Source organism: Manis pentadactyla, chromosome 5 (genome assembly GCF_030020395.1).
Source record: "Manis pentadactyla isolate mManPen7 chromosome 5, mManPen7.hap1, whole genome shotgun sequence".
Lineage (NCBI taxonomy): Eukaryota > Metazoa > Chordata > Mammalia > Pholidota > Manidae > Manis > Manis pentadactyla.
The window spans coordinates 156989902-157012921 of NC_080023.1; the positions used below are offsets into that span (position 1 = coordinate 156989902).

Genomic DNA, 23020 nt, shown 5'->3' on the forward strand with positions numbered 1-23020 from the left:
AAGAACTTTTTAAAAACTTTATTGTTAATGACCTATACGTAGATGACTTTTGATTTCCCCCCTCCTCAGCCCAGCCATCATAATGGTTTTGTAATTGAGTGCCATTGCATGCCAGGATTATCATGACTGTTTAATAAGTTAAGGTTATTTTTAGTAAGTGACATTTGAAGAACCTTTTACCACCAACAAAGTAGTTTTATTTGAATTAATTCACTTACTTTTCATCGAATCCAGTGGCTGATGGCAGACAGATGGTTAGTCCAGTTTTGCAGTGGAGGGAATAGGAATGAGATGGGCTGAGGGACTCTTCCCAGCTGCATGGTTCATCAGTGGCTGAGTTGAAATGCATCAGGTCTTCTGACTGCAAGTTCAGTCCCATTCACTCTGAGTATACGCAGATTGCCTGGAAGTGGAATCCTCAGAGATTTACATTCCCTCTTGCTTGGCAAATGGTGGTTTGTGGCCAGATGGCCCAGGTGGGAACTCTTCTCATGGTTGGGAGGGTGGTTGAGACCTGAGAAGTCCCTGCAGTCGTCCCAGTCTCTCCAAAGCCCTTCCTGTGTTTGCTCTCCCAACAGAAGCAGGGAGCATCCTGACCTGCAGCTGTGGTGTCAGCCTTGGAAACAGCACTCAGGGGAGGGGAGATCTCATTCCAGACACATTCACATCACTGAAGCCAAGAACAAGGAGGAGGCCCCAACCTATAGAACTTTGAATGGGGCAGTGGAGAAGCCCCTGCCCCTGCCCTTGCCCCGGTCAGTGGAGGAATCGTATATCACCAGTGAGCACTGCTACCAGAAGCCCCGCACCTATTACCCTGCAGTAGAGCAGAAGCTGGTGGTGGAGACCCGGGGCTCTGCCCTTGATGATGCAGTCAACACCCTCCATGAGAACGGTGACGATTCCCTCTCTCCACGCCTGGGCTGGCCTCTAGACCAAGGCAGGAGCAGGGGAGACAGTGACCCCAAAACCAACTCACCAAAGGTATGTAGCTCACTGTACTTGTTCTTAATTCAGTGTTTGAGTGATTTCAAGTTCTTCTCTTGAAGCTAAATGTTCTGTAGAAGATGTTTACTAGAAAATTTTTTTTGTTGTAAATCTATTTAAATTTGCTTATCATATGTGTTTGTTTCTCTCTTAAAATGGGTTCAAAGTCAGGAGAGCCCTCTTAAGCCAAAGATCATTGGTTCCAGGAAACATCCACAAAATGGCAGAGTCAGTGTGAGTGGGTTGCAGAGGCGGGAAGTAGCAAGGAGAAAAGCTTGATAAATGAAACTAATGAAAATAGGTTTTCTATAATGTAATTTACATTATAATTGTACCTCAGTGTTCATTCTCTTAGCATGGGTAAAAAGAGTCAACTGTTTTGTTAGGCATAAGTTTTTTCAATAAAATCCTTAATAGCCCTGACAAAAAAAAGTCTGTTTTGTCAAAGTATTTGCTGGTTTCATGAGTTTTCCCAAGAGCTACAGTTTTTTGTAATTTTCTTCTGGAGCTCCCTTATTTCATCTTCGTGCTAATGTTGTCATCTTTAACTCTTCACTGGTCTTTATCTGCTCTGTCTTCAGCTGTCAGTGAGGCTTCAGCTTCCTGTGATTCGAGATCTTCTCCATCCTTGTCCTTACTCTCATAGACTTTACTCTGCGGGTTGGTGTCACTGGCCTTAAATATGTTGCTGCATATTGCCAAGAGGGAGCATCCTAAATTACAAGCCTCAGGGGTGGGCACTGTGCCTATGCAGCCCGTGCCTTAACAGTGCCGGGCAAGGCTGTTAAGACAGTCTTTGGAGACAGATCAGTTTCAAGCCTGGGTTCAGCCACTTAACTGTGATTCTGAGTGGGCTTCCTCACCTACCTGTAGTAGGAGCAGTGACAGTGCCCTCTCGATTATTGTGCAACATGTTTGTGGAAAGCTCTTAGTGCATTGCTCTGCACAAAGGAAACTCTAAAGAAATATTAGCTGAAATCTATTTCATTTCAAATGAATGAATGAAAGGTTGAGATCACAAACCCTAGAGAAGGTTTATGATCCTGCAGACTAGGCAGATTTCTTAGATGCATCTGGCACATAGTAAAAAAATCAGGAAATATTGGGCATAAACAAGGCTGCAAGGCTTAAGAATCTCTTTCATTGGTGGCAAACTGACCATATGTCAGGACTGTTTTGTAAACCTTATTTTATTTCTTCCTCATGAACCTTTTTTAAAATTAAAGTATCATTGATATATACTCTTATGAAGGTTTCACAAGAAAAACTATTTGGTTATTACTTCACCCTTATTATCAGGTCCCCTACCCCATACCCCATTGCAATCACTGTCCATCAGTGTAGTAAGATGCCACAGAGTCCTTCATGAACCTTTTTAAAGTAGGATTTACTATTTACGTCTTTCCCAAGAGGGAGCAGAGGCTCTGGGAGGTCAAGTAACTAATCTAGGTTTGCTCATTCAGCAAGGCACAGAACTAAGACAAAATTAGTTTGTCTGACTCCCTCATACTAACCCTTCTCTACACTTTCCCTGCTCTACTATGATCTCAGGGCTCTGGAAGACATTCTGTGAGGCCATCTCAGGCCTAGGGCATAGGGCCGATCACTGGGAAGCAGCCTTGGGGCCCTCTGAGCCAGAGGTCTCTGCTGCCCTAGGGTAGTGTGATTGGTACAGCAGGCATGCTTATGTCTGGTGCCCGAGAAAGAAGGAGGAAAGGAAACAGAGACTTGGAATATCCAAAGTGCAGCTGTGTTTCCAGATGGTTACAGTAGGAGCTAGGAGCTGTCTTCACCCAGTAACGAAATGCTGTTGCTTCCCTAGGTGAGGGACTATGCCTCCAAAAAGCTCCTACCAGAGGAAGCCCCTGCTTGGAAGCTGCTGGACAGAGGCGGAGAGGGGCTGCTGAGCTCTCAGCACCAGTGGCAGTTTAACCTGCTGACACATGTGGAATCTCTTCAGGACGAGGTCACGCACAGGATGGACTCCATTGAAAAGGAGCTGGATGGTAGGGATCCTTCCTTGGCTCCCTGCCTATTGGCAAGCGCTGTGAGCCCAGTGGAATGAGCTGCTCTCTGAACCCCCGTCTGGTGCTGCAGGGACAGCGAAGTTTTCTTGCCTTCTCCTCTTTTCAGTCTCAGCCACCTCTGTCTCCTCTCAACATGGGCAAACCTTACTTTTAGTATTTATTGAGTTCTCCTAAGGTCTGCTGGATGTCAGGGGTCCTGCCTCACTTATCCAATCCCAATGCAAAGCAGAGTGTGGCCTCTGCAGGCAGTGTTACTAACCAAGCTTTGTGGGGAACTGAAACTGTGACTTGAGTTTTTAGGATGTCTGAGGATTAATCTAAAAAAACCTTTAATTTCAGCTGTTGATAAAATCTAAAATGAAGCCTTCTGTTTGTAAGTAGAGATTTAGGAACTTTAGGACTAGTCATTTGTGTAGCCCCTGGGTATTTCTCCCAGTTGTTAAGTGATACAGGTAGGCCTGGAGAAGTGGACTTGTGATGGTAAATACGATCAGGTTAAGTCTTATAATCCTCAGAAATTTGCCAATTTGGGTTTTGAAGATAAAATCCTTTTTGATTGCTTACTTTTATTTCTTAATTGTTTGTTTTCATTCTTAAAATGGAACCCAACTAAGAAATATTCTGTTTGAGGCTTCTGAGTACAGTCAGGCTATTGTTACTGCAATTGGGGATATAAAACATACTTGCATGAAATAACTCAGGAAAGTGCCCTATGTTACAGAAGCTAGGGTGATGAAGCGTGGCCAGGACATGTGTATGTCTGAGGCTGACGAAGAGAGAACTGCTGGGAGGGGATGACAAGATGGCTTCCTGGAACTCTGGGGACTGAAGTGGAGCCTTGAAGAGAGTGATAATTTCTGTAGAGAGAGGGTGACTCAGCGTGGATGATAAGAGGACTGGCTTGATTGGAAAGGGCCCTGTTGGAGGATAGAGAGAGAAAGAGAGACCTTCATGCCCTGGACCTATGGGCCGCTCCTAAGGCAAACCTGTGGAACTAGGGATGGGCTATACGGGGCCCGTTTCTGGAAGGGGGAGTGTTCCTGTCTCTTACTCCTAAAAGATTCCTTGGGCTTCCTAGAATTGAACTGATGCCACTGTCTATGAAAACCCTGTTATTAGAGGGCTGAAAGAGGATCGAATGCCAGGCTGAAAATGGTAGATTTTGAGAGAATGGCAGTAGGAGTGGCTCTGGGCCCTGAGAGAAGGCTTAGCACCAAGGAAACAGGGTGAATGCTCTGTTGTTAAAGGAAACAGGGTGAACCTGTTGTTAGGGGAGCAGTCAGAGCCCTGTACTTATTCACTGACTCCTCCTGCCCGGCATGGGCTGCTCCAGCCCTGGGCTCACTGGGTGGGACATGTGGTAAGGATGGTAAGCCTGGGCTCTTTTCTCGGTCTCCCAGAGGCCCACTTATATATGCCGCTGACTTGGGGCCACATAATCTCTTTGTGTTCTAATACTCCAGGCCCTGAGAGGTACCAAAGAAACACAAAAATGTTTAAAGACTTTTATTCAGATAAACAGACTTTGCATTGTGAATTTAAGATTCCCCATCAGAGTCCCATTTTATTTCTACTGTAGTAGGGAATGAATTCTTCAGTTCATCTAAATACCATTAAGGTAAACTTAGCTACCATAGGAATTTAGATACAATATTCCTTTTTAAAAAGCCTAGTAAGTTATTATATTGATTCACCCTTTTAAACATGTCATTGTTCTAATATTAACCGTTATTTAATAATTTATATAGTGTGAACAGTATTGTAAAGCTAAAAGACAAAAGATGTTTTATGAGCATAAAAATGTTGACTCTTTTAACATTAGTATTATTTTAAGTAAAAAATGTTAGCATTGGCCTCTGTCCAGATGGTCTGGAAGAGTATTTGAAATGAAACTTATGTGTGTAACCTTCTGCCTTGCTTGCAATCATTATCCTGCTAAGAAGCTCTTGAGCCTCCTTAAAAGAAACTTGGGTGATGGTCCAGCATGTGATGCAAAGAGAAGGCTGGCTTGCTGGGTGCTGGGTTGCAGAGGGGATGCTATTGGCTCCCACAGTTCTGGGTCCATTCTTTAGCTCCGCAGATCTCCAGAGAAGGCTTCTACCATAGGGGCTCCCAACATTCATCTTAAATCAAGCTGAGACACTGTTGAGTGGCCTAGACTTTTCTAGTCTGCACACTGGTGCTCCTCTTCTTTGTGCATGCCTTCTGGGTCACCAGCATGTTGGGGGATGTCTTTGGTGAACCTGAAACCAGATGGGAGGTAGGTCGTGGCCTTAAGAGGGGCCTCTCAGCCATTGTAGGATCATCTTGCCAAGGGCAGACTGACTGATATTCTCTCTGTTGGAATTTACCCAGCCAGCCCTGACTGCCTCTTCTCCAGACTCACCAGGAGGGCTCTCCCAGTATGGACTTTAGGTCTTCCCTCCGCTTATTCTTGGGCCCCTTTGCTGAGGAGTCCCTGTCTCCTAGTAGTTTTTAAGACTTGATGTATTGAAACCGGTCACTATGGAGTTTTACTCAGAAGGTCAGTAGTCACTCTCATGTGACTTTGATCCTTTATTCTTGGTTTTCAAGTTCAGGTCTGAGAAGGCAGTCTTATTTTTCTAATTTTTAAGTCCTTGTACTTGTTTGGGATCCGGAGGAAGGAAGGTTCCTCCTCCTTGGAACCCCCAAGAAGAAATCTGGAAGAGGAAGGTAGATGAGCTCTGCTCTATGTTACACAGGCTAAGGTTGTGATGTGTGGCTGAGCAGTCAGTGGGGCACTTCCCTAGACCATTTCCGCATCCTCTCACTGCCTTTGTTGAGTGCCTGCTATGTTCCAGGCATAACAGAGTGTTAGGGATTATAATGGTGAGCAAGACAGACTACATCTCTGCCCTTATGGAGCTTGATCTTCTGGTAGAGACAGATAATCAGATTACCCCATTATATATATATATATTATAAACCATGTGCTCCCAAGGAGGAGAGCATGTGATAGCAGAGCACCCATAACACAGGGACCAGCTTCGGGTGTAGAGTTGAGGAAGGCTTCCCCGAGAAATAACTTGCAGGGAACAAAGGATTTAGAGAGATGGGAGGGAAGATAGAGGGCTGGGTGTGAGGGGGAAAGAGGATTGTGTGCGAGGCTGCAAGCTGCTTGAGGAATAAGCACTAAGTGGGTCTCTTTCTTTATGTACCTCTGGCTCCAGGGTACCCTGGCAGGCAGGGTAAGCACAGGACCTACCTGGAAGGGCTGTCTCTTGTCAGAGAGGCAGGGTGCCAAGATGGCCTCTCCCCAAATGCCAAAGCTTCATGGAGTGGCTTGGGAAGAACAGACATCTTCCTATAGAAAAATCCCTGCTGTCAAAGGCAAGAAAGCTTTTTAGGTACTGAACCAATTAGTACCTGGACATCTTACATTACAGAGAGAAAATAAAATCAGAGTATTATGTGCTTACTAATGATAGGAATATAAAATAAATCAAAATTTATGGTGGTAAAAATACATGTTTGCAAATCCCTTTAAGATTCTTATTTTTCCTAATACTAGGCTCTCTGGTTTTTAACGTGAGATAGCCTTATAAAGATTGGGCAGTAACACTGAGAATGGTGGATCCTTCCAAGCCTTGTAGACTGTACAGCTGCATTAATAGTCATTAGCTACATATAGCTATTTAAATGAATTAAAATTGAATAAAATTTAAATTCAGTTCTTCAGTAACTCCATATGGTTAGTGGTTACTATATTAGACAACACATAGACCATTTCTGTCATTGCAGAAAGTCCTATTGGACTGCACTGCTCCAAAGCATTTTAAGCTTTGTCCTAGGAGGTAATACTTGCAGAGAGGCTGATGAGTCAGTGTTACCTTGGCCTTCCTTCCTGCACCCCTAGAGTGGTCAGATGGGATGAGGTGCTGAAATTCTTGCTGATGTTTTTTCAGATTAAGTATTGGGAACTCACTGGGTCTTCTCTCTCTTCTACCTACAGTGTTGGAGAGCTGGCTGGACTATACTGGGGAACTGGAGCCCCCAGAGCCGCTGGCTAGACTTCCGCAGCTCAAGCATTGCATCAAGCAGCTGCTGACGGACCTGGGCAAAGTGCAGCAGATCGCACTCTGCTGCTCATCATGAAACTGGGCACCCAGAACTGATGGGGGCACAATCCTGGGGCACCTGCAGGAGGAGCTTTGCATATTTAAACAAATAAACCTAGCATGCTGAGTGCACATGACACCAACTGACATCAGGGATCTGGGCAGGGGGTGTGATGGACATTGGACAAAGAGGCCATTTTAGCTGCTGGAGGGCAGGGCACTCTGATCTCGAAGCCTACCAAGGAGGTAGTAAATAGACTTGGGATTCCCTTCCTCTGTGCACATTGTTGATTGGAGAGTGAGTCTTTTTGCACAAACTTCACTTGGAATCGTGCCACTGATGATAAATGGAATGAGAGCCAAAAAAGTTTAGTTGGAAGCAGTTGTAAATTCAACTTGCAGCTAATTTAATTGACTTTTCTGTCAGGTAGGGGCACATGCCAAGACTTTGGGTTTCTGCCTGGTATGGATGTAGGCAGCAGGCATCATTCTCATTTTTCCAGCTACTTGGGAATGTCGTGACTTCACCATTCTGTGGCGATTGGGAAGGAGCAGAGGCCCTGGCTGCTCTGTTTTCTCCCTAGGATTCTTCACTTTTCTCACCTCATCTCTTGCATCAGTTCATGGTCCTGGGGACAAGTTTTGTATGTTTTCACTTGAGAGGTGGCTGGGTTGTGTCTTTTGTAGTAGAACCTGTACTGCCTATGGAAGAACTACAGTCTCACTAAAAGAATCTAGGAGCAGTTCCAAACTGAAGCAGGCAGGGTCTGGAACCCAAAGGACAGCATTTTCTATCCACTTCTTAATATTGACAGCTTTCCAGTTCTATTTAACGTCCAAAAAATGTTTCCCAAAATTTTGAACTATTTCACTGTAAAGATTTGTTACAAAGAACATTGTTTGGGGAATTATCTTATTTTATATTGTTGTAAACAAACTTCAGATTCTACATGTGCCGCTTTTCTCCTTCCCTAAAGGGTGTGTATGTTCAGTAGTTGGCATTTTCAGAATTGTTTTAATATACTTTAACACTTTAAATATCCTGTTTTTATTATTTTGTGAGATCAAGGTGATTATGCTGCTTAAGGTCCAGGTACAGTTTGTACCTTTTCGAGAATATTTGTTACTCTTGCAAGTTATGGTTCCAAGTAGTAATTGCTATATTGTTTTTCCTTACTAGGCAAAGTTAAAATGTTCCATGCTTTGAGGAGTGATCTGTTTTACCATGTAGTTTTCTCAATCGCTAAAGGCAAAAATCTAAGCACAGTTGTCCATTAATACTCACAAGTTAATTATGGGTTTATGAATCTGTAATGTTATATGCTGCAAATATTTACTATGTAAACGTGAAGTAGCCCATATCTCAGTAGCAATGACAGTATTTCCAGCTTTAAGGCACAGGTCAGTGTGGTCATGAAGGCCTCTATACCAAGATCTGTTTCAGGGAATTCTCTAATGATTCATTCACCATTTGACATAAAGTGAACTTAGGACAAGTCGACCTGCTGTAGCTTATCCATCAGCGGGATTCATGTGGCTGTGACGTCTGTAATAATGCTGACACAATTCCTTTACAAGAGGCCGTTTCTCCCATTGTTAACATTGGTGTTGCCGGTGTGGGAAGGCATGCTCAAGGAGTGTTCATAGCATATATGTTTTGCATAATTTGTCAGACAGCCACATTATAATAATTGTGTGATGCTTGTCTGAAAGGAAACAGGATGATTTTCTGTAGCCACAACTGAGGTATGATGATTTTTGTATTATTAGATTACTGATCTTTCCTGAAAATACATTTGAGCACCAAATCTGGGGAAGCTGTAACTTTAAGGTAGTCAATCTCTTGTCTTTTTTGAAAGATTTAAGCCGAAACTGAGTTACCCTGATTTTGCCAAGTGGCCATTATTGGGTTTATTAAGTTTTGTAAAAGGAAATAATCCCATTTTACTCGTGATTTTTGTCTTTAGGAAAGCAGGATGACTTCAAGTTCTGATAACCTCAGTGTGCTTCCCTAATTTAAAGCCATGTTAAGGGGCTCCATCCCCAATTCCTGGGCCAAGTTGAATTAACCCCAAGTTGGAGCACTGGAAACTTATTTGCAAATATTACTGTTATCATTTAGAAATATGTACACTACCTAAGTTTTCTTTTGAGAAAAACTATCCAACTATAAAAATTTGCCTTTGATAAAAACAGTTCTGGTTTGAATAATCATTGTTTCTCTAAGTGATGAGTGTATGCAAGGTGGACCCTTGATGAGCCAACATTGCACTGTGGATATATATATGTTTACGCGCTATTAGAACAGAAGGCGCTGTATATAGAAATGTTGCTTTGAAGCAATATTTGCAAAACATGCAAAGTTCTGTATCTGTATTTGGAAAAAATAAAACAGGTTTTTGTTGCTATGTTTCAGTCATGTTAATTGAATTATAAAGTTGTCTACTCTATTTTTAAGGTGAATTATTTAATTTTCTATAAGCATCTTTTAAAGGAAAATTTATTGACAAAATTTACATTCTAAACATTTACCATCTGCTGAGGGGCAGGTGCAAGCTCAAAATCCTAATTCCAATAAAGTATGCAAAATACTTTTGAATTCATCTAAGTGTCTTTAATATTCAAAAGATGCCCCACACTAGCTTCTAGTCCAGCCAGGCTCACTTTGTGGTGTGAGCATGGGCTTACTGGATTTTGATTGTTGAAAGCAGTGCAGAAAAGGAAGATCTGGCCTTCCTTCCATTGAACGATTGCACCCACTTCAATGAGGAACCTTCTGCAAACCACACTGCCTGTGGGCCCCAGTCGGTTCTTGCCAAATTCCTTGCCCCCCCCCTTTTTTTAAAATCATTAATCTACAATAACATGAAGAACATTATGTTTACTAGGCTGTCCACCAAGTCCCCCCCACAAACCCCATTAGTCACTGTCCATCAGCATAGTAAGAAGTTATAGAATCACTACTTGTCTTCTCTGTGTTGCACAGCCCTCCCCTTTCCCCCACCCCCCACATTATACATGCTAATCATAATACCCTCTTTCTTCCCCGCCCTTCTCTCTCCCTACCCTCCCATTCTCCCCAGTCCCTTTCCCTTTGGTAACTGTTAATCCCTTCTTGGGTTCTGTGATTCTGCTGTTTTGTTCCTTCAGTTTTTGCTTTGCTGTTACACTCCACAAATGAGTGAAATCATTTGGTACTTGTCTTTTTCCTCCTGGCTTATTTCACTGAGCCTATTACCCTCTAGCTCCATCCATGTTGTTGCAAATGGTAGGATGTTTTCTTATGGCTGCATAGTATTCCATTGTGTATATGTACATCTTCTTTATCCATTCATCCACTGATGGACACGTAGGTTGCTTCCATTTCTTGGCTATTGTAAAAAGTGCTACGATAAACATAGGGGTGCATCTGTCTTTTTCAAACTGGGATGCTGCACCTGCCCCCCTTTTAAACTACTATGCTTATCGAAAAAATAAAGGGAGGCAGCTGGAGACACTAACAGCTCCAGCAATGCTAAATAATCAGTTCACACCAGTTCTGCTTAAATCATCCCAGAGGCCTAAAATTTGGCAAAGAGGTGAAGTCTACAGGCATTTACCAGAGCTCACAAACACTTAAGAACGAGTCCATCTTTGTAAGGAACTCCACTAAAACACTAAAATAGCCCTATAGCTTGGGCCCAAGCGCAGGCTCCTGGAGCAAGGTGATGGCAGTACTGGCATAGAGGTTGCGTTAAGCATTTAATTGAGGCAGCTATTTGCACGATCCTACAATCACCTTTGAGGCAAGACATATCACCGTCACCTATCTTTTCAAGTAGAAAAAAGTTGAAATTACAGTTACAGGTAGGGGCGAATGTGTGAACCCAGGCTGCTAACCCTCGTTTACATAAGACTCCCAACCACACAAAAGGAAACCCAAGTCAAGAACGCGCAGGAGGGCAATTTCCCATGTGGTGGAGGCCCAGGCCTAGCCAACCCGTAATGACCCCACAAAAGCCAACGAAGGCCAACTGAATAGGAAACAAGCTTTATTCTCACGGGCTCCCAATTTGGTTTCGCCACTGCCAGAAAGGTCGAAAACAGGCTCGGGAAAATAAACGCGGGGACTAACGGGACAAAAGGGACACACCAGATTACAGGGGCTGCCAAAACTCGTTTTTCATTAACGCGTAATGAGAAGACAAGCTCTGGCCCCGGGACCCGATCATGGCTCCAGTCCAGGGAGCTACCGGCCCGGCCGCCCGCAGCTCCGCCGCTCAGCCAGTGATGCGCGCATTGGGGCGGCGGGGAAGCCGACGAGGCCGCGCAGCCTCGGGCATGATGGCAAGCAGCTGCTCGTGCACCAGCATCTCCACGATCTGCTCCTTCGTGCGGATGTCAGGCCGCAGCCACTGGCGGGAGAGCTCCCGCAGCTGCCGGAACGCCTCCCGTGGGCCTGCCGCATCCTGGTAACGGAATTGCCGGAAACGCTGGCGGAACGTCTCCGGGCCGGGCCGGGAGCCAGGGCCTGGCGGGGAGCGCGGAGCGGCTTCGGGAAGCGGCGCAGGGCTCAGGGAAGAGGGCCCGAGGGGCAGCGCCGGGGTCACGGAGGCCGCCGCGGGAGGCGTAGGGATCTCTTCGGGGACCGCGGCCTTGGGGCTGGAGGGCTCGTGGGCAGGCGGTGGGGCCTCAGGAGTCGACGAAGATCTCGCTGACTTACGCTCCGGCTCTAAGCTCAGGCCCGCTCCTTCCTCTTTCTCCCGCGGCTGAGCGAGGGCCCCAGGAACGACCAGGTTCTGCTCCGCGGCCGCCATGACTCCAGCTCTACAGGTCATTCTTTGTTCTGGGTCCTCAGCGCTGCGTCTGCGCGCGGCGCGGTGAGGCGTTTCCTGTGCTACCACGGGGAAGGCGGAAGCAGTAAGACGGAGAGCACGCCGAGCTGACCTGCACCAGTGGAGTGCCGGAGCCGGCCGGAAGGGGAAGTCCCCGCTGGCTTTCTGTGATGAGCTCACACTAGAGCGCCGGAAGCCGAGACGTGGCTCCAGGAAGCGGCGCCCTCTCGCGCTTGCAAGTTGTGTTAGGAGGAGGCGGCGGCGGCAGCGGCGGCAACGGTGCTGAGACCCCATGGAAGCGTGCCCTGGGCTCTGGATGGTGGCTCCTCAGTTTACCTGTTCCAGCCGGAGGAAGTGGGGTTGGAGTCGGAGTCTGGGAAGGAGTCTAAGGAGCCTGAGGAGGAGAAACCCAAAGCAGTCCTCGTCCACTCTGATCGCTTCGGCATGCAGGTGACCTGCGCCTGCCCCTGTGTGCGCGCCTACTTGACCCTGAGCGTTTCTTAGCGAGAAACGGGCTCGCGGGCGCTGGCGCCTTGCCTGTGGTGGTTGCTGTCGGGCTTCGCGGAAGGGTGCGACTCCCGGAAGTCTTCGTGCTGCATCAAAAGAGGAGCGCGGTAGCACCCGCCTTATTGGGAGGAAGATGAAATATAACGTTAAAATACTCAACACACAGTAAAGTTTGCCCCTCCCAAGGCACACAGTACATGCTTGAGAACTCTTTGCCATTGTTATTATTCGCGTGTCCTCTGAAAACAAGGGACAGGCTGTTCTGTGGGTTTCGCTCATAACTTTAGGCTTAGTAAATAGACTAAGTGCGTTGCCCCGTATGGGGGCCACTAGCCAAAGTGCTCATTGAGCCACTGAAATGTGGTTAGTTGGAATTGGGATGTGCTGTAATGTAAAATACGCACAGGACTCAGTACGAAAAAGATAATGTAAGATATCTCAGTTTTTATATTGATTACATGTTGGATTGATAATATTTTGTATACATCGGGTCAAATAAATTACTAAAACTAACCTGTATCATTTTACTTTTTAGATGTGGCTACTATAAATTCTTAAGTTGCATATATTGTTGACATTATATTCCTGTTGAACAGCACTGTGCTACCATGTTGGAGTCAGGCTGCCTTGGTGGAATCCCCATTGCAAGGTTTATTTCTCTTAGGCCAGAGTTGTTGAGAGGATTAAATTAGTAAACCCCTTGGAAAGAAAGGGCTTTTTAAATGTTTGCTATTGTCTTCATTAGGTAAATTGCTTGTCTCTAAGCCACTTTCTTATTTGTAAAATGTGGATGTAATAGAACTTACCTCATAGAAGTTATGAGAATTCAGTAAGATGATGCTGGTAAAAGCGTATGGCATCGACAGCCCTTACCTTCGGTAAGTGATATATTCTCTTTGACAGCTGACTCACAAATATGATTTGTATCCCCTGTTTACATATAGGGAAATTAAAGCCCAGAAAAAGACAAGGGCCCTATATGAAAGGTTTTGTATGATTCTTGCGGTCTCTTTGAGCTCTGTGAAGAATGAGTGGGCCTGTTTATTAACCATCAGTGTGGCTGTGACCCTGATATAAAACGGCCTCCCTCATAGGATGTACTCTTAGATTATTATGAGTAGATCCTCACAGAGCAATTTCCAGCCTGAAAACCTTAAAAAATTGTTGTAATGGGTCTTCATTGATTTTTAGTTATTGTAAAAATTGGGAGATATCATAATGTAGTTGGGGGGGGGGACACAGGGAAGGCAATATAACACAGAGAAGACAAGTAGTGTTCTATAGCATCTTACTACTCTAATGGACAGTGACTGTAATGGGGTATGTGGTGGAGACTTGATAATAGGAGGAGTCTAGTAACCATAATGCTGCTCATGTAATTGTACATTAATGATACCAAAATAAAAAAAAATTGGGAGATATCACACGTACATCCAGATTTCCAGCTTTTCTTGAAGAAAGTGGTCCAGCTGGATTGGCCGCACTGGTCCAACCCACATTCCTGCCAGTCAACAATCAACTGGAACTGAGTAGAGTCTCCTTACATTAGATAAGATACTCTGTTGTAGGTGGCCTCATTCCCCACCATTCCCTGTTCATTCTCTGAAACAGAATGTCGTTTTCACTTAATATTGCTCTCAGATTGTTGTTTTCCTTAGAACTGTTATTTTTTTCTGTGTTCTCAGAGGTGGGAAATCAAGGACCTGGAGTTCATTATACCTACTAGCTTCAAACCTTTACTTCCTCTGCCTGGCCTTGGAAAGTTTGGTTTGCTGCCCTGAATAAACCAAGAGTCATATTCCCTATGTGCTAACCTTTGATATCCAGGATTAAGAGAGCACACCAAACCCTGCTGCAAGGACAAGGGATCATGGAAGGCTTCCCTGGGGAGGGGACCTTAAGCTGAGACTCAAGAAGAAAAACAGTAGAGTTAGGGGCATTCCAGGTGGCATTCCAAGGCACACGTGAATGGGAGAAAAACTGGGGCTAGATGGGAGTGGGTGGGGTCTGGAGTAGAGATAAAAGCTGAGGTCAGATATTAAATCATAAAAACCTAGAATTCCATGTAGGAAAATTGAATCCTTGTCCTCTTGGGAAAGGGAATGAACTCTTATGGTACTTGGAGTCACGGAATATTTGATCTCTAGTCTGTTTCTTTCATCCTTATTGAAATAATGGAATAGTAGAGATGGAAGGATAAAACTAGAGATCTATTAGAATTATGGAATGTTAGAATGGAAGGGACCTTAGATTAAATTTAAAAACTGGGTTCACACAGACTCCAAGAATGAACTAGTGGTTACCAAAGGGGAGGTGTGTGGAAGGGTGGGTGGGGTGGGAGGGAGAAGGGGATTGAGGGGTATTAAGTTTAGTACACGTGGTGTGGGGGATCACGGGGAGAACAGTGTAGCACAGAGAAGGCACATAGTGAATCTGTGGCATCTTGCTGCACTGATGGACAGTGACTGAATTGGGGTATGGGTGGGGACTTGATGATATGGGTAAATGTAGTAATCACATTGTTTTTTCATGTGAAACCTTCATAAGAATGTATATCAATCATACCTTAATAAAAAAAAACTGGGTTCAGTTATTCTAACTCCTTATGGTCAGTAAGACCGCAGAATCTGAAAAAAAGTTATAATACCTCTTCCTAGAAGAGGGATACACTATGTTCTTCTGCATACAATTTCAGGTAACTTCCAGATAACTGAACTCACCCAGAGGGCCCAGTTTAAGTTAAAAAAATACATGTATTCCATTCTCCTGAATTCTGCAGGTTAAGAAGTCAAGACACCAAGAGGCAAAGGATTGAGTCAAAACCAAGAACCTAGTAAGTGGTTCCATGACAACAGAATTCTTTTGACTTGTAGGCATATTCTCTTATCATTATGAGGCTCATATTAGACCTTTCTATTAGCACTAGGTTGAGAGCTCACTTGGAAGGGATCATAAATCATTCATGTTGTATCACTTAGCTTCCAATACAAAGCCTGACTCCCAGGGTGACACTCAGTAAATGCTGATTAAAGTAAAAAGCAGACAAGCAGTAGATCATAGACCATCCTTGTAAAAGGACAGCTCTAATAGGATTCCTAGTCTCAGACAAAAACTGGTGTTTTGATGGCTCACTATTGGGGGTTTGTGGAAAAGAAGCCTGGATACTTTTTTTTTTACTTAATTTTATCAAATGTACATCACAGTGGTTCAACAGTTCCCCATCACCACCCACTCCCCTACCCCTTAGTAACCACTGGTCACTTCTCAGTGTCTGTGAGTCTAGTGCTGTTCTGTTCGTTCCATTTTGCTATGTTTTTATATTCCACAAATAAGTGAAATCATATGGTATTTGTCTTTCTCCGTCTGGCTTATTTCACTGAGCATAATACCCTCTAGCTCCATCCATGTTGTTGCAAATGGCAGGATTTGTTTTCTTATGGCTGAATAATATTCCATGTGTATATGTACCACATCTTCTTTATCCATTCATCTACTGATGGACACTTGGGTTGCTTCCATAACCTGGCTATTGTAAACAGTGCTGTGGTAAACATTGGGGTGCATATGTCTTTTTTTTTTCTTTTCTTTTTCTACCACTTTGATTCATTTAAGATTCAGATTCACATCTAGCATAATTTCTGTTTATCTGAGGAGTATTTTTCTTGTAATACAGATCCTCTGATAAATTTTCTCAGCTGTGTGAGAAAAAGAATTTCTTTTTCCTTAACTTTTGAGAGACATTTTCTCTGGATATAGAATTCTAGTTTGACAGGAAATTTTTTCCACACTTAAAAATGTCATAGCATGTCTTCTGGATCCAATTTCTTCTGGTGAGAAATCTGTAAACATTATTCCTTCTAGCTGCTTTTAAGATTTTTTTTATCATTGAGTTTCGGCAAGTTAACTGTCATGTGACTTTGTGTGGGGTTTTTTTGTTTGTTTACCAGGCTTAGTGTTTTTGAGTTCTTGGATATGTGGGTTTATAGTTTTTATCAAATTTGGAAAAATTTGTCATTGTATTTTCAATATAATATCCAGTCTTTCCTCCAACTTAAAACTTCAGTTATACATGTTTAAGCTATTTAATTTTGTACCATAGGTATTTGAAGCTCTCTTCATTTTTTTCAGTCTTTTCTTCCTTCTTGTATATCAGGTTGGATAGTTTCTGTTAATTTCTATATCTTTGAGTTAATAATCTTTTCTCCTACAGTGTTTAAAAATTCCATTAAATCCATCCACAGATTTTTTCATTTCAAATATCTTTATCAGCTCTAGAAGTTCCACATGATTTTTTAAATGTATTGGTTATCTATGTTAAAAAAATAGTAATTTTACATATAATAATATTTTTATATCTTTTATCCCTGTCATTATGTTTATGCTTTTAAAAAATATATTTGAGCACATTTATAATTGCTGTTTTGAAGTACCTGCTAAAACCCAACATATCTATGATTTCTGGGTATATCCCTGTTGATTGAAACCTCTACTGGATATGAGCCTCATTTTTCTGCTCTATGTCTTATAATTTCTAATTGAATTCTGGACATAGCAAATTTTTTGTTGTTACCTTGTCTGTGATTTGTTTTCCTTTAAAAAGTGTTTAATTCTGTTTGGTAAGTATGTAAGTTACATTTGGATCAACTTGACTCTTCTGAAAATTTTTTTGTAGCTTCATAAGGGATGGTCAAGAACAATTTTAACACTAGGGCTAGTTTAGTCCTACCATAAAGGTGTGACCTTTCTGGGCTGCCTACTGAATGTGCAGTTAGTTCAACAAAGACTCTGTACTTATTGGAGCTCTAATATCTCCTAGCCCTGTGTGTCTCCTGGCTCTGGGTGAGCTATGGGCATTGCTCAGCTTGTGGCTTCTCAATACTCCTTTGTCCAGCCTTATGGAGTTTCACCCTGGGCATGTACAGCTCAGCGGACAGAAGACTCTGTGGTAACTCCTGTAGCTTTCTGGAGCTCTTTCTCTCTTCTTCCTCTCCAGTTCTCCTAACTTCCAATTTCAGGTGATGTAACCTCTCCTAAATCTGATATACCTTTAGAGAGACTATCATATTCTTCTTTGCTTAACCCTCTCCTCACCATATTCCAGAAAGTGCTTTCAGGAATAAAGCTAGAGAGATCATAGGGCTCACCTCATTTTTTCCCTTTTCTCAGTATTGCACTGCTTATTGCCAATGTATGAAAACAGTTGTTTCTTTATATTTTTTCAAGTTTTCTAGTCTTTTTTTTTTTAGTGTTTTATTTTATTTTAGTGGTAGGAGGACAAATCAGGTCCCAGTTACTCTTTAATAATAAAAGACACTAATGAGCCCAGCCTAGATTCTTATCTGTGCTTGACTTGTCAAGGTTTCTGTTTTACCCTCCATGTGCTGTTGCTATACTAGTTGAGAACCCTATAGAAGGTTATTCAGTTTGATTTACTCCTAAGATAGGAGAAAGGATGTAGTGATCTTAGAAGAAAAACGCATATGTCTTTTTGAATCAGGGATCATGTTTTCTTCAGGTAAATTCCTAGGAGTGGACTTGCTGGGTCAAATAGTATCCCTATTTTTAGTTTTTTGAGGAATCCCCATACAGCTTTCCACAATGGTTGAACTAATTTACATTCCTGCCCATGTAGGAGGGTTCCCCTTTCTCCGCTTCCTCGCCAGCATTTGTAGTTCCTTGTCTTCTGGATGTTGGCTATCCTAACTGGTGTGAGGCGATATCTCATTGTGGTTTTAACTTGCATTTCTCTGATAATTAGCAATGTGGAGCATCTTTTCATTGCCTGTTGGCCATATGAGTTTCTTCTTTGGAGAACTGTCTGTTCAGCTCCTCTGCCCATTTTTTAAATTGGATTATTTGCTTTTTGTTTGTTGAGGTGCGTGAGCTCTTTATATAATTTGGATGTCAACCCCTTATCGGATATGTCATTTATGAATATATTCTCCCATACTGTAGGAGGTCTTTTTGTTCTACTGATGGTGTCCTTTGCTGTACAGAAACTTTTTAGTTTGAAATAGTCCTACATGTTCATTTTTGCTTTTGTTTCCCTTGCCTGGGGAGATGTGTTCATGAAGAAATCACTCATGTTTATGTCCAAGAGATTTTTGCCTATGTTTTTTTCTAAGAGTTTTATGGTTTTATGGCTTACATTAAGGTCTTTAATCCATTTTGAGTTTACTTTTGTGTATGGGGTTAGACAATAATCCAGTTTAATTCTCTTACATGTAGCTGTCCAGTTTTGCCAACACCAGCTGTTGAAGAGGCTGTCATTTTCCCATTGTATATCCATGGCTCCTTTATTGTATATTAATTAACTGTATATGCTTGGGTTTATATCAGGGCTCTCTAGTCTGTTCCATTGGTCTATGGGTCTGTTCTTGTGCCAGTACCAAATTGTCTTGATTACTGTGGCTTTGTAGTCGAGCTTGAAGTCAGGGAGCGTAATTCCACCCCTGCTTTATTCTTCCTTCTCAGGATTGCTTTGGCTATTTGGAATCTTTTGTCATTCCATATAAATTTTAGAAGTGTTTGCTCTAGTTCATTGAAGAATGCTGTTGGTATTTTGATAGGGATTGCACTGAATCTGTAGATGCTGTAGGCAGGATGGCCATTTTGACAGTATTAATTCTTATCCAGGAACACGGGATGTGTTTCCATTTATTGGTTTCTTCTTTAATTTCTTTCATGAGTGTCTTGTAGTTTTCAGAGTATAAGTCTTTCATTTCCTTGGTTAGATTTATTCCTAGGTATTTTATTCTTTTTGATGCAGTTGTGAATGGAATTGTTTTCCTGATTTCTCTTTCTGCTAGTTTATCATTAGTGTATAGGAATGCAACAGATTTCTGTGTGTTAATTTTGTATCCTGCAACTTTGCTGAATTCTGTGTGTTAATTTTGTATCCTGCAACTTTGCTGAATTCAGACATTAGATCTAGTGTTTTTGGAGTGGATTCTTTAGAGTTTTTTATGTACAATATCATGTCATCTGCAAACAGGGACAGTTTAATTTCTTCCCTGCCAGTCTGGATTCCTTTTATATCTTTGTGTTGTCTGATTGCTGTGGCTAGGACCTCCAGAACTATGTTGAATAAAAGTGGGGAGAGTGGGCATCCTTGTCTTGTTCCCAATCTTAAAGGAAAAGCTTTCAGCTTCTTGCTGTTAAGTATAATGTTGGCTGTGGGTTTGTCATATATGGCCTTTATTATGTTGAGGTACTTGCCCTCTATACCCATTTTGTTAAGAGTTTTTATCATGAATGGATGTTGAATTTTGTTGAATGCTTCTTCAACATCTATAGAGATGGTCCTGTGGTTTTTGTCCTTGTTTTTGTTGATGTGGTGGATGATGTTGATGGATTTTCGAATGTTGTACCGTCCTTGCATCCCTGGGATGAATCCCACTTGATCATGATGGATGATCTTTTTGATGTATTTTTGAGTTCAGTTTGCTAATATTTTGTTGAGTATTTTTGCATTTATTTTCATCAGGGATATTGTTCTGTAATTTTCTTTTTTTGTGGTGTCTTTGCCTGGTTTTGGTATTAGAGTGATGTTGGCCTCGTAGAATGAGTTTGGGAGAATTCCCTCCTCTTCTACTTTTTGGAAAACTTTAAGGAGGATGGTATTAGGTCTTCACTAAATGTTTGATAAAATTCAGCAGTGCAACTAGCTTAGGTTTTGCTCTTAGGTAGTTTTTGATTACCAATTCAATTTCTTTGCTGCTAATTGGTCTATTCATATTTTCTGTTTCTTTCTGGGTCAGCCCTGGAAGGTTGTATTTTTCTAGAAAGTTGTCCATTTCTTCTAGGTTATCCAGTTTGTTACCATATAATTTTTCATACTATTCTCTCATAATTCTGTGTATTTCTGTGGTGACCTTAGTGATTTTTCCTTTCTCATTTCTGAATCTGTTTATGTGTGTAGACTCTCCTTTTTTCTTGATAAGTCTGGCTAGGGGTTTATCTATTTTGTTTGTTTTCTTGAAGAACCAGCTCCTGCTTTCATTGATTCTTTCTATTATTTTATTCTTCTCGATTTTATTTATTTTTGCTTTAATCTTTATTATGTCCCTCCTTCTACTGACTTTGGGCCTCATTTGTTCTTCCATTTCTAGTTTCATTAATTGTTAGTTTAGACTGTTCATTTGGGATTGTTCTTTCCTGAGGTAAGCCTGTATTGCAATATATTTCTCTCTTAGCATGGCCTTCACTGCATCCCACAGATTTTACAGTATTGAATTATTGTTGTCATTTGTCTCCATATATTGCTTGATCTCTGTTTTTATTTGGTCATTGGTCCATTGATTATTTAGAAGCATGTTATTAAGCCTCTATGTGTTTGTGGCTTTTTCATTTTCTTTGTATAATTTACTTCTATTTCATACATTTGTGATCTGAGAAGCTGGTTGGTATAATTTCAATCTTTTTGAATTTACTGAGGTTCTTTTTGTAGCCTGGTATATGATCCATTCTTGAAAATGTTCCATGTGCACTTGAGAAGAATGTGTATTCTGTTGCTTTTGGATGGAGTGTTCTGTAGATGTCCGATAGTCCATCTGTTCTAATACGTTGTTCAGTACCTCTGTCTCTTTCCTTACTTTCTGTCTGGCTGACCTGTCATTTGGAGTGAGTGGTGTGTTGAAGTCTCCTAAAATGAAAGAAACCCTGTTCTTTTAGTGGAGAATGTGGGCACAGGGTTTGTTTATTGCTATTGAGATAATCGCTTCTTCTGGGCTCTCTTATGGACCTACTGATAGTATATATCCTCCCCTGAGTTCTCACACCATATCACATTCTTGCACCTCTAACAGGAAGATGTTGCTCCTGGACTTCCCTAGCAGGAGGAATTCTTGCCCAACAGCAAACCCAGCCAACAGAAGACACCACAGTTTAGCCAATCAGAAGCCATTGTCACCCTGAACTCTTAATTTTCCTTCAGTGAAATTTCATTTTTCCTTTACTAATGATTTCCTCACCCCACCCTCCTATAAAAGCCTTCCATTTTGTTTAACTCCTCAGAGTATCTCTCTGCATGCTGGATAATATGCTGTCTGATTCATGAGTGATTCGATAAAGCCAATGAGATCTTCAAATTTACTCATTTGAATTTTGTTTTTTAACAGTACTCACACACACATTTACATATATATTTCTACATCTCTCTATTGAAATCTATGAGTTCACACCAACATCTTCAACTCCAGCCCAAGACCACAGGATTTATACTAGTTTTATTCCTTTTCATACATTTAATTCCCTTTAACAGAAGATCTTCTTTGACCAGTCCTAAATGTAACCCATCTCCCATTACTGCTGTGCACTGTCCTCCACCCCGATCCTCTTCGCTCTGCTCCAGGCTCCAACACCAGGTGCCAGCCTTCCACAGCCTCCTTCCACCCCCCAGGCAGATGCCTATCATTCCTGTTCCTACCTGATGGCTTCTACACTGAATTATTCAGGAAGGGAGGCAGAAGGCAAACAATTTTTAAAAATACTTTTAAAAAATTGTAAAATATATAAAGCATGAAATTTACCATTTCAGCCGTCTTTAAATGTATAGTTCAGTGGCATTAAGTACATTAACATTGTCATGTAACCATCACAACCATCCATCTCAAGCACATTTTCATCTTCCCCAACTGAAACGCTATACCTATTAAACAGTAACGCCCTATTCCCCCTTCCTGCCAGCCCCTGGCAACCTACTTTCTGTCTATTAATGACTCTTGTAGGTACCTCATGTAAGTGGAATCCTTTTTTTTGTCCTTTTGTAACTGGCTTATTTCACTTAGGATAATATCCTCAAGCTTCATCCACATTGTAGCATGTGTCAGAATTTCCTTTTTAAAGTTAATATTCCATTATGTGTAGGTGTATATTTGTGTGTGAATATCACATTTGGTTTATTCATTTGTCAATAGACATTTGGGTTATTTCTACCATTTGGGTATTGTGAATAATGCTGCTATAAACATTGGTGTACAGATAACTCTCAGTCCCTGCTGTCAATCCCTTTGAGTGTATAATAAATTTTTTATATATAAAAAATTACATCTATTTTTTTTTTCAGGAGCCACCATACAGTTTTCCACAGTGGCTCCACCATTTTGCATTCCCACCAACAATAACAAATGTTGCGATTTCTCCACATCCTCTCTAACACTTGTTATTTTGCATTATGTTTTAAACACGAGGTGTTAAATAGACATTTTTAAGATAAGTTACCAGTGAACAAGAAATTAAGAATTTCAGCAGATGTAATCCTCCTATGATTTCATTTACACACACCACATTTTCATTTCAGGGGGCCAGCTATGATCATGGTGAAGAGGAAGCAGGTTTAGTTAATGAGGTAGTTTCGTTAAAAAGCCCCAGGGTGTTTGTTCCATTTTGTGTGTGTGTTTTAATTTTTTATTATGAAGACTAAGAAGCTTGCTCTGATCTTTCTACTGACTTTATTCTCCCTGATAGTCTGTATTATCAGTATGTTTGATCTTGGGGCGATGGTCTGTTTTTTCTTTTGATGGTTTAATGAGCTGGAGATAATTGGTCTAGGGTGCTTGATCGGACTGGATTATGTTTATAATTAACTCAGTTATTAGTAATTTTT

General features: G+C 41.8%; 3 protein-coding genes across 8 annotated transcripts in view; 2 read left to right on the forward strand and 1 right to left on the reverse strand.

Annotated features, from left to right (window-relative positions):
• The window catches only part of PHF20 (PHD finger protein 20), a 173455-nt gene extending 163954 nt beyond the window's left edge, over nt 1-9501 (forward strand). For all 5 annotated transcript variants that reach the window (XM_036902427.2, XM_036902430.2, XM_036902428.2 and 2 more), the window contains 3 exons: nt 579-984; nt 2810-2993; nt 6988-9501. In XM_036902427.2, the coding sequence (XP_036758322.2) occupies nt 579-984; nt 2810-2993; nt 6988-7130 (733 nt within the window). In that variant the 3' untranslated portion in view covers nt 7131-9501. The remainder of the gene's footprint in view (nt 1-578; nt 985-2809; nt 2994-6987) is intronic.
• A 1606-nt stretch (nt 9502-11107) lies between these two features.
• Nucleotides 11108-12445, reverse strand: SCAND1 (SCAN domain containing 1). Its single transcript, XM_036902425.2, has one exon. It carries the CDS (start codon nt 12199-12201, stop codon nt 11353-11355), a length of 849 nt encoding a protein of 282 aa, XP_036758320.2. The 5' UTR covers nt 12202-12445; the 3' UTR covers nt 11108-11352.
• Nucleotides 12222-23020, forward strand: part of CNBD2 (cyclic nucleotide binding domain containing 2) — a 65694-nt gene continuing 54895 nt past the window's right edge. The window contains exons 1-2 of one of the 2 annotated variants that reach the window (XM_057502949.1): nt 12270-12357; nt 15194-15247. Coding sequence is in view for 1 of the 2 variants with exons in the window: in XM_057502948.1 (XP_057358931.1) it covers nt 12352-12357 (6 nt within the window). In the remaining variant the exon portion in view is untranslated. Of the gene's footprint in view, nt 12358-15193; nt 15248-23020 lie in introns of both variants that reach the window. The other variant, XM_057502948.1, reaches the window with a different exon arrangement.

Excerpts from the sequence above, each read along its gene's own strand:
- SCAND1 (XM_036902425.2), bottom strand. The coding sequence starts at position 12,201 with ATGGGGTCTCAGCACCGTTGCCGCCGCTGCCGCCGCCGCCTCCTCCTA.